The sequence below is a fragment of the Thalassophryne amazonica genome, chromosome 17 (assembly GCF_902500255.1).
Source record: "Thalassophryne amazonica chromosome 17, fThaAma1.1, whole genome shotgun sequence".
Lineage (NCBI taxonomy): Eukaryota > Metazoa > Chordata > Actinopteri > Batrachoidiformes > Batrachoididae > Thalassophryne > Thalassophryne amazonica.
In genome coordinates this window covers 40,091,431-40,102,658 of record NC_047119.1, presented here as the reverse complement: position 1 = coordinate 40,102,658, position 11,228 = coordinate 40,091,431, and the positions used below count along the sequence as shown (strand labels likewise).

Sequence of the window (11,228 nt, the reverse complement as noted above, 5' to 3'; positions counted from 1 at the left end):
ACAGTGGTGACACGTATGGTTTGGATGAGGGAGTTTCGGATTACGGAGAGTTTTGGATGACAGAAACACTGTTCTTGACTACAATGAACTCAATGAGGCAATTACAGTGGAGTTGTGGATGACGGAGAGTTTTAGATGACAGAGTTTTGATGAACTGATGGAGGCGATTAAGCTGTACTTGAAGGCTTTCACTTACCCCACTGGTTTTACCAAAATCCAGAAGAGGGTGGTGAGGAAGGCTTTGGAAAAAGGGCAGTATGAGCTGGAAGGTACGTTTTTGCTTGTTTTTCATTTTTCAAACAATTTGTTGTTCCACCTTTATGCGGGTTGGAGTGGCGGAGGAGGCTTAGAAAAAAAGGCACCATGGTGCGGTCTTACGTTACTAAGCCATAAGATTTGTAACACAAAACTGTCAAATATAAAGTTTTTGCTTGATTTTTCATTTTTCAAAGAATTTATCTTTCCACCTTCATGCGGGTTGGAGTGGCGCAGGAGGCTAGGTGCAGCGTGGTCTTATGTCGCATTTAAAAATGAAGAGTGTAATAAATAGATCCTTTTAATTTATTAATATTATGACACAATCACATTGCCACATTGAAAAAAATGTACAGTTGTGCTCAAAAGTTTACATACCCTGGCAGAAGTTGAGTTTTTTTTTTTTTTTTTTGGGCCATTTTTCAGAGAATATGAATGATAACACAAAAACTTATGGTTAGTGGTTGGGTGAAGCCATTTATTGTCAAACAACTGTGTTTACTCTTTTGAAATCATAATGACAACACAAACTACCCAAATGACCCTGATCAAAAGTTTACATACTCCTTTTCTGGTGTGTTGCCCCCTTTAACATCAATGACAGCTTGGAGTCTTTTGTGGTGGTTGTGGACGAGGCTCTCTGATGGTAAAGCTGCCACTGAATATGTTTTGGACTTTCTTTACATCAATTATGAAGAAATACAAACAATATGGCACTCTATGGTAAATCTGCATCGAGTAGACAGTTCTCAAAAACTGAGTGACTGTGCAAGAAGGAGAAGAGTGGGGAAAGCCACCAAGACACCCAGACAACCCAGAAGAAGTTATAGGATTACGTGGCTTTGATTGGAGAAATTATGCACAGTGCAAGCTTTGCATTTTGTATCACCATTCATCTGAGACCACCAAAGCTTAAAGACAGTATGGAACACACCTTCACTTCCTGTCTGACAACACTTGGTGGCTACATAGCATTCTGAGCAAATGTGCTTTTTTTCGTCTTCTTGTTAGAAACGTTTGTTGTTGCTGTGTGTTTTATTTCATCACATCTATTTATTTATTCAGTCGATTGTGCACTTTGTCTGATGAAACTCGTCCATGTGCATGTCAGAGTTGGACTTTGTTTCTTTTGTTTTTTAAAATTTAAATATTGGTGCAAAGCTGGCAGATAGGTTATTGCTGTCTTTTGTCAGCATCAGTGTTTTGCTCAAGGGCACATGAGTATTTGTAGTGAGCGTAGGTTTGAATTCCAGTCGGACACACAGAAGGTTTGGGTTGTGACCTGGATCTACAATCGATTCACCCTGGTGACAGACAAGCAGTGAGACAACTGTTCAAAGTTCAAATTGTGAAAAATGTCCTTACATTTGTTGAAACTGGACAGCATTCAAATAAAAGGAAACTTTGTGTTCTGGTCACTGAAGGATCTGCAAGACTGTGGAAACATTTGTTCCAGCAGAGTCGGTCCAACATGAGGATTCTGATCCTTCTTCTCCTTTTGTTTTTTGCCAGAGCTAAAGTTTACGAGCGTTGTGAATGGGCTCGACTACTGAAGGCTAATGGAATGGACGGTTACTGTGGCGTCAGTTTGGCGAACTGTGAGTACAAGTGTGTCATTTGTATACTGTACCCAGAATATGAACTCTGTTGTTTTTTTTTGTTGTTTGTTTGTTTGTTTGTTTTTTATATTGATGAGACTGCAATAAGCCTTTTTCAGTCTTCTTGAAACAATAATTTATGTCATATTAAAACATTGCATTAAAAACATTCAGACATCTGTAGATTCAGACACCTGTAGATTCATGTGCACATTTGAATACCTCGGTGTCAACCTTTCTCTTGGAGGTTACATATCAGTTCTGATGGCTGCAGCTGATGCTTGAGATGGAGATGTTCTGAGAGTTTGGACATCTTTAGGTGAGCCTGAAGAAAAAAGTTGCCTGGAGGTTTTCTTGCTTGTGTTAATCCTTCAGGTAGAAGTTGTCTGCAGTTGGACCTTGAAGATGAAGAACCCTGGTGTGGACCTTTCACAGGACTGGTTGCCTGTCACTGATCCAGCAGATGGAGTCCAGCTCAGTTTTTCTGTCTGCTGTGGCTGTTTCGGACAGCAACTGATTGTAAAGTTTGTACACTTGCTATAGACTTTCAGAATGCTGCCTTAATGTTTTGGATGTCGCATTGACCGTACAGATAGAGGTCATGCATTTGCTTTGATACCTTGGTTGATACCCGCTCTTGACTCTTCAGGAGTAGGTTGCATGTGGATTTGGACACCTGAAGTAGAACCTTAAGCAGATTTCCAGTAGGTTTTGACACTTGGCATTGGCCTTTCTAACAGAGATCATCTATTGGTCTCAACTACAGCCATGAACCCCTCAAATGCAGGACACAAATACAGTTGTGCTCAAAAGTTTACATACTCTGGCAGAATTTTTGTTTTTTTGGCCATTTTTCAGAAAATATGAATCATAGTTTTTGTGTTATCATTCAAACTCTCTGAAAAATGGCCAAAAAACAAAAACAAAAACAAAATTCTGCCAGGGTATGTCAACCTTTGAGCACAACTGTATATTTTAAAGTCTGTCTAAACACACATATCCCAAAGTCACAAAGATTTGGATGGCAAGATAAACCCATCAAGTGGAGAGCAGTTCAGTGTTTGGTTGTCTGAATTTAACTTTCAGTCAAAAGTCTTCTGTATTTACTTTTCAAAAGAAGGTCACTTATATGTTTCAAACCTGGCATTAATCTTTCAGTTAGACATCTCTCAGATACAGGTTTTGACACCAGGTATTGACCCATTAGTTGGTGGTTTTTTAAATGCCTTGGATTGACCATTGAGGTCGAGGTTTCTTGTATTTTTTAATGTCTGGTATTGATATTTGATATTTTACACCAGGTGTATGACAACAGTAACAACCCTCAAATGGTCAGATGTCTTTGCTTTGCAGGGGTCTGTCTGACCCAGTGGGAATCATCCTACAACACTGACGCCATCAACCACAATCCCGATCAGTCCACTGACTACGGCATTTTCCAGATCAATAGCCGCTGGTGGTGTAACGACAATGTCATCCCTAGCTACAACGGCTGTAATATCAACTGTGCTGGTCAGTGAAAATTTAAACTACATGTGACATTTAATTCCTCTAAACATTCTTCTTGTGAGGTTCTATCAGGTTTTCTACCACAGATCATGAATCGCCAGGGAAGCAAATCAGGACTTCCTGTTTCTCCTCACAGATCTCCTGACTGATGATGCCAGCTCTTCAATCAGATGTGCCAAACGTGTGGTTGCGGACCCGCATGGAATCAGTGCCTGGTAAGAGCTGGTCATGTGACTCTTCACTGTGGTCTCTTCACTACCTGAACTTCCATACTGATAAGTGATGGACTTCTGACTGGTTTCAGGGTTGCTTGGCGTATCCACTGTAAGAACAAGGATGTCAGCTCCTACGTGGAAGGATGTGGCCTTTAACTGAGGTCAACAAAATAAAAGTCTACAAGTTTTCATTGCAGCAGATGGAGGAGTTGTTGGTCTTCAAGCCGGTTTGCCATGCAACTTTTTTTTAATGTCAATGGATTACTGGAGAAACATTGCAATAAAACTGTAACAATGTGCTATGTGGTTATGTTACGTTTTAACAATATCTAGTTGAACCCAATTATGCAGGCAGAAAAGACAAGGTGATTAGTTGCAAAAAACAAGGTGATTCATTCGTTCCCAAATTCCACTATGAATCCAAAGCAGCCAAAAATGTGCATGTGTCCAGGTTATAACAAAAATTCAGAGAACAAAAGAAGGGTCACTGGCAGGGATTCAGCAAAAACAATCCAAAAAGTCATATATGAAAATCACAGGGAACATCAGAGGAATACAGATACTCAGAGAGCGAACTCACAGAGGAGATCACAGCGAGAGAACAGGAGAGAGGGTGAAAACGAGAAAGAACTGGCAACTAGCAGGGAAGACGCGAGTGCTTAAATACAGAACGACAAACGACAGGTGTGTGGAAGTAAGGACAGGAAACAAAAACATATGGGAAAAGAACAGAAGACAAGGTGACCAAAACACTAATAAGAAAACTGCCAGAGAAAAGTAACATAATGGACATCAAAGGGGGAGTGGAAAATAAATACTCACACTAACCAAACAAGTCACAAGAGAGGAGAAATGATAATGCAAAAAAACTAAAACATAGTAGTGAACAATAAGCAACAGAGTAGAACCAGACATAATAACTAAGAATAAGCTCAGGGGGTAATCAGAACACAAATGATAATCAGAACTAAACCGTGCCAAAAAAGAGAGAACTAAAGCGACAGAACAACATGGAATACAGAAGAATAAATGCACACATAAAGGCAAGGAACAGACACGGGGAACACTGACCGGCGCCAGAACTACATGGGCAGAACACACACGTGCCTCACAAGACACTGAGTGGGGAACACACATGAGAGACCGGGGGGGGGGGGGGCACCCACAAGACACTGAGAGGGAATACACACCCATAAGAGAGACGAGGGGGGGGGGACACCCATGACAATGACAGACAGGGAACACACGATAGGCGAGGAAGACACACATACACACAACGGCTGCACGAGGACAACATACACATACATACACACACACACACACAGGGAGCACTGAAAACCAAAGATAATGTCATAAAACAAAAACAAAAAGGACTAAAAATGCAGACCATAACCGGAAGGACACACATACAATGGGATGACTGAGAAGTTTCACTGACAAAATAAAAGTCCTTTGACTGCAGTGGCTTGAAACTTTTTAAAATAAAAGAAGCAAGATTCCATAAAGATGCCTGTCATCTAATCAATCTCATCCGAAATTGCCTTGCAACATATCATGCAATCATCTATATGTTGGGAAGGTGTCGTAGCACGGACCCACAACAGGGGGCGCAAATGAACGGACAATGAGTAAGCCAAAAGGTAACAATTTAATGTTGTGATAATACACAACGAAATGTGTCGTAATTTTCACAGTCAATAAACACCAGGTGACGTGTGGGCAGGCTCGAAGATAGAAGACGCCCGACGAGAGAGAAGCCGCGTCCCACACGGCCTCCACCACCAACGGTCTGAAGAACACCGGAGCCGCCAAGTCCCGAGTCCCCAGGTGGCCTCTGTCTTCGGCTGTCGACCCTGGTACTGCTGGCAGAAAACAGAAAGATGATGTATGAGTGTGAGTCCGCACACTCAGTAATTTACAGTCCAGACACCGTTAGGAGGGAGCACCTCCACCTCCAAATCACACACACTCGTGCAGCTCCTGATCAACCACTTATCTGGGAGGGGGTGCGAGGTGAAGCCGTCACTGTCACACCAAACGCCAATCCTCCAGACAAGGCAACACTTCAGGAAAACGGCTGCAATAGAAGTTCAGTTGGTTACACAATGTGTCAGTCAGCAGAGAAATTACCTTGGTACTGGTAGTCGATTTCTCGGCGGGGAGGTGGAGTTGCAGTCCGGCTTATATGGTGGTGTAGATGAGTGACAGCTGGAGTAATGAGTGACAGCTGTCACTTCCTCTGGGTCTGGCGCCCTCTCGTGCTTGGAGCCCGCACTCCAAGCAGGGCGCCCTCTGGTGGTAGTGGGCCAGCAGTACCTCCTCTTCAGCGGCCCACACAACAGGACCCCCCCCCTCAACGGGCGCCTCCTGGCGCCCGACCAGGCTTGTCCGGGTGTCGTCTGTAGAAATCGGCCAGGAAGGCCGGGTCCAGGATGAAGCTCCTCTTCACCCAGGAGCGTTCTTCAGGTCCATACCCCTCCCAGTCCACCAGATATTGGAACCCCCGGCCCTTACGACGGACGTCCAGGAGCCTGCGGACCGTCCAAGCAGGCTCCCCGTCGATGAACCGGGCAGGAGGCGGCGTAGGTCCAGGTGCACAGAGGGGCGAGGTGTGGTGTGGCTTGATACGGGACACGTGGAAAACAGGGTGGACCCGCAGTGAAGCTGGGAGTCGGAGCTTCACTGCAGCCGGGTTGATGATCTTGAGGATGGGGAATGGTCCGATGTATCTGTCCTTTAACTTGGGTGAGTCCACACAGAGGGGGATGTCCTTTGTTGACAGCCACACCTCCTGCCCGGGCTGGTATGTGGGGGCCGGGGAACGTCGGCGGTCCGCATGGGTTTTGGCCCTCGTCCGGGCCTTTAACAGGGCAGAGCGGGCGGTCCGCCACACCCGGCGGCACCTCCTGAGGTGGGCCTGGACCGAGGGCACACCGACCTCTCCCTCCACCAGCGGGAACAATGGGGGCTGGAACCCCAAACATGCCTCAAAAGGGGAGAGGCCGGTAGCAGACGAGACTTGGCTGTTATGGGCATACTCGATCCAGGCCAGATGGTGACTCCAGGCCGCCGGGTGCGCGGAGGTGATGCAGCGAAGGGCCTGTTCCAACTCTTGGTTAGCCCGCTCTGCCTGGCCGTTGGTCTGGGGGTGGTACCCGGACGAGAGACTCACGGTGGCCCCCAGCTCCTTACAGAAACTCTTCCACACCTGCGAAGAGAACTGGGGACCACGATCTGAAACGATGTGCGATGGTATCCCATGCAGCCGCATGACGTGGTGGACCAGGAGGTCAGCCGTCTCCTGGGCCGTCGGGAGCTTTGGGAGGGCCACGAAGTGGGCCGCCTTGGAGAACCGGTCCACTATCGTGAGAATAATGGTGTTGCCCTGGGACGGCGGGAGGCCCGTGATGAAGTCCAGGCCGATGTGAGACCAGGGGCGATGAGGCACTGGCAGGGGTTGGAGGAGTCCCGTCGTCCTCCGATGGTCTGCCTTGCCCCTGGCGCAGATGGTACAGGCCTGGACGTAGTCCCGGACGTCGGTTTCCAGGGACGCCCACCAGAAGCGCTGCTGGACTACTGCCACGGTCCTACGCACTCCGGGATGACAGGAGAGCTTGGACCCGTGACAGAAGTCCAATACGGCAGCTCTTGCCTCTGGTGGGACGTACAGTCTGTTCTTGGGGCCAGTCCCCGGGTCCGGGCTCCTTGTCAGGGCCTCCCGGACGGTCTTCTCCACGTCCCAGGTGAGGGTGCCCACGACAGTGGACTCGGGGATGATGGTCTCGGTGGGGTTCGACAGCCCCGCTTTGGCTTCTTCTTCGTGCACCCGGGACAATGCATCTGGTTTTTGGTTCTTGGTCCCGGGGCGATACGTGATCTGGAAGTCAAAGCGCCCGAAGAACAGAGACCAGCGGGCTTGCCTGGGGTTCAGCCGCTTGGCGGTCCGGCTGTACTCCAGGTTCCGATGGTCTGTGAAAACCGTGAAGGGCAACGATGCCCCCTCCAGCAGGTGTCTCCACTCTTCAAGAGCCTCCTTCACCGCAAGAAGTTCCCGATTGCCGACGTCATAGTTCCGTTCAGCTGGGGTCAACCTGCGGGAATAAAAGGCACAAGGATGGAGGACTTTATCAGCCTCCACGCTCTGGGACAGCACGGCTCCTATCCCTGAGTCAGAGGCGTCCACTTCTACTATGTACTGGCGATCAGGATCTGGCTGCACCAGAACTGGTGCAGTGGAGAACCGGCGTTTCAACTCCTGGAACGCGGCTTCGCACCGATCTGACCAGGCGAAGGGGACCTTGGTGGAGGTCAGGGCAGTCAGGGGGCTAACTACCTGACTGTAACCTTTAATGAACCTCCTGTAGAAATTTGCAAAGCCAAGGAACTGCTGTAGTTTCCTGCGGCTTGTTGGTTGGGGCCAATCTCTCACCGCTGCAACCTTAGCCGGATCAGGGGCGACGGAGTTGGAGGAGATGATGAACCCCAGGAAGGACAAAGAAGTGCGGTGGAACTTGCACTTCTCGCCCTTCACAAACAGCCGGTTCTCCAACAACCGCTGTAGGACCTGACGTACATGCTGGACATGGGTCTCAGGGTCCGGGGAAAAGATGAGTATATCGTCCAGATATACGAAGACGAACCGATGCAGGAAGTCCCTCAAGACGTCGTTTACCAATGCTTGGAACGTCGCGGGGGCGTTAGTGAGGCCGAACGGCATGACCAGGTACTCAAAATGACCTAACGGGGTGTTGAATGCCGTCTTCCATTCGTCTCCCTTCCGGATCCGAACCAGGTGGTACGCGTTTCTAAGATCCAATTTAGTGAAAATTTGGGCTCCATGCAGGGGCGTGAACACTGAATCCAACAGCGGTAACGGGTATCGGTTGCGAACCGTGATCTCGTTCAGCCCCCTGTAATCAATGCATGGACGGAGTCCGCCGTCTTTCTTGCCCACAAAAAAGAAACCAGCACCCATCGGGGAGGTGGAGTTTCGGATCAGCCCGGCAGCTAAGGAGTCCCGGATGTAGGTCTCCATTGATTTGCGTTCCGAACGTGAGAGGTTGTACAACCTACTGGACGGGTACTCAGCGCCCGGGACCAAATCGATGGCACAATCATACGGTCGGTGCGGGGGAAGAGTGAGTGCCAGATCTTTGCTGAAAACGTCAGCAAGATCGTGGTACTCCTTTGGCACCGCCGATAGATTGGGGGGAACTTTGACCTCCTCATTAGCCGTAGTGCCGGGAGGAACCGAGGATCCTAAGCACTCCCGGTGGCAGGTTTCGCTCCACTGCGTCACAACCACAGACGGCCAATCTATCCGGGGATTGTGCTTCACCATCCATGGAAAGCCCAAAATCACGCGGGAGGTAGAAGGTGTTACATGGAACACTATCTCCTCCCTGTGATTCCCAGACACAACCAAAGTCACTGGTTGTGTCTGATGTGTGATTAATGGAAGCAGGGTGCCATCTAGTGCTCGCACCTGCAATGGTGCCGGCAGAGCCACCAGAGGGAGCCCTACTTCCTTTACCCATCTGCTGTCCAGCAGATTCCCTTCAGACCCCGTGTCTATCAGTGCTGGGGCATGAAGGGTTAAATCCCCACAAAGGATTGTTACTGGGATTCGTGCAGATTTGCGGGGTTTTCCCGCGTGCGTGTTATGACCCACCCTTAGCCCAGTTTCTAAGGACGGGCGTTGTAGTTTGACCGTTTTTGGGCAGTCCCTCTGCATGTGCTCGCAAGAGCCGCAGACGAAACACTCCCCGCGGGCCAGCCTCCTTTGTCTGATGTTTGATTTTAATTTGGCCCTGCTCGTGTCCCTAGCCTCCTCAGCAGGGGGAGCTGTAGCCACACAGAGCTCTCTGGCAGTGAAGCGTGGGGACGACGTCATCTTATCGGAACCAGAAGGGGGAGGGACGACTCGTGCCCGGTCATGCCTCCCGGCCTGCTCCCGATGATGCTCATTTAAACGGTTGTCTAAACGTATAACCAAATCGATCAGCCCGTCCAATTCCCGCGGTTCCTCCTTGGCCAGTAGGTGCTCCTTAAGGACCGGGGACAGTCCATTTACAAAGGCGGCGCGGAGCGCAACGTTATTCCAGCCGGACCTCGCTGCCGCGATGCGGAAGTCGACTGCATACTCGGCTGCGCTACGACGCCCCTGTCTCATCGACAGCAGCACGTTCGAAGCGGTCTCGCCTCTGTTGGGATGATCAAACACTTGTTTGAATTCCCGTACAAACCCAGTATAAGACGTTAGGAGCCGTGAATTCTGCTCCCAAAGCGCCGTAGCCCATGCGCGTGCCTCTCCTCGAAGCAAATTAATAACATAAGCCACCCGGCTAGCGTCTGATGCGTACATGACGGGGCGCTGTGAAAAGACGAGCGAACACTGCATGAGGAAGTCCGCGCACGTCTCGACACAGCCCCCGCACGGTTCCGGAGGGCTTATGTATGCTTCAGGGGACGGTGGGGGGGTTCGTTGAACGACCAGTGGAACGTCTGATACAGGCCCAGGACCAGCCAGAGGAGTGGCTGCAGCAGCGCCCTGATCGCGCGCTTCCACCCTGGCGGTGAGAGCCTCCACCCTCCGATTAAGGAGGACACTCTGCTCGGTCACTAATTCTAACCGAGCCGTGAAGGCGGTTAAGATCTGCTGCAGCTCACTCAACCCGCCTCCCGCTGACGCCTGCGCTCCTGGCTCTTCCATTGGCCGTTCAAGCTGGAGTTGACGCCCCTCAGAGTCCATGACGATGGCCGAGAAATCCTGTTGGGAAGGTGTCGTAGCACGGACCCACAACAGGGGGCGCAAATGAACGGACAATGAGTAAGCCAAAAGGTAACAATTTAATGTTGTGATAATACACAACGAAATGTGTCGTAATTTTCACAGTCAATAAACACCAGGTGACGTGTGGGCAGGCTCGAAGATAGAAGACGCCCGACGAGAGAGAAGCCGCGTCCCACACGGCCTCCACCACCAACGGTCTGAAGAACACCGGAGCCGCCAAGTCCCGAGTCCCCAGGTGGCCTCTGTCTTCGGCTGTCGACCCTGGTACTGCTGGCAGAAAACAGAAAGATGATGTATGAGTGTGAGTCCGCACACTCAGTAATTTACAGTCCACACACCGTTAGGAGGGAGCACCTCCACCTCCAAATCACACACACTCGTGCAGCTCCTGATCAACCACTTATCTGGGAGGGGGTGCGAGGTGAAGCCGTCACTGTCACACCAAACGCCAATCCTCCAGACAAGGCAACACTTCAGGAAAACGGCTGCAATAGAAGTTCAGTTGGTTACACAATGTGTCAGTCAGCAGAGAAATTACCTTGGTACTGGTAGTCGATTTCTCGGCGGGGAGGTGGAGTTGCAGTCCGGCTTATATGGTGGTGTAGATGAGTGACAGCTGGAGTAATGAGTGACAGCTGTCACTTCCTCTGGGTCTGGCGCCCTCTCGTGCTTGGAGCCCGCACTCCAAGCAGGGCGCCCTCTGGTGGTAGTGGGCCAGCAGTACCTCCTCTTCAGCGGCCCACACAACACTATAATAGCAACAGCATATCCTAGCACTATATAGAGAAGCTACATGAAATTCAGCAAACTGACAACTTGACTTTGGCAAATAAGCTTTAAGCCAAACACATTTTCTGG

At 49.6% G+C, this 11,228-nt stretch overlaps 1 protein-coding gene across 1 annotated transcript; it reads left to right on the top strand.

Annotated features, from left to right (window-relative positions):
- Nucleotides 1–1,536: 1,536 nt before the first annotated feature.
- Nucleotides 1,537–3,838, top strand: LOC117529297 (lysozyme C-like). Its single transcript, XM_034192047.1, has 4 exons — nt 1,537–1,853; nt 3,207–3,365; nt 3,499–3,577; nt 3,667–3,838. Exons 1-4 carry the CDS (start codon nt 1,727–1,729, stop codon nt 3,731–3,733), a joined length of 432 nt encoding a protein of 143 aa, XP_034047938.1. The 5' UTR covers nt 1,537–1,726; the 3' UTR covers nt 3,734–3,838.
- The last annotated feature ends 7,390 nt before the right edge of the window (nt 3,839–11,228 follow it).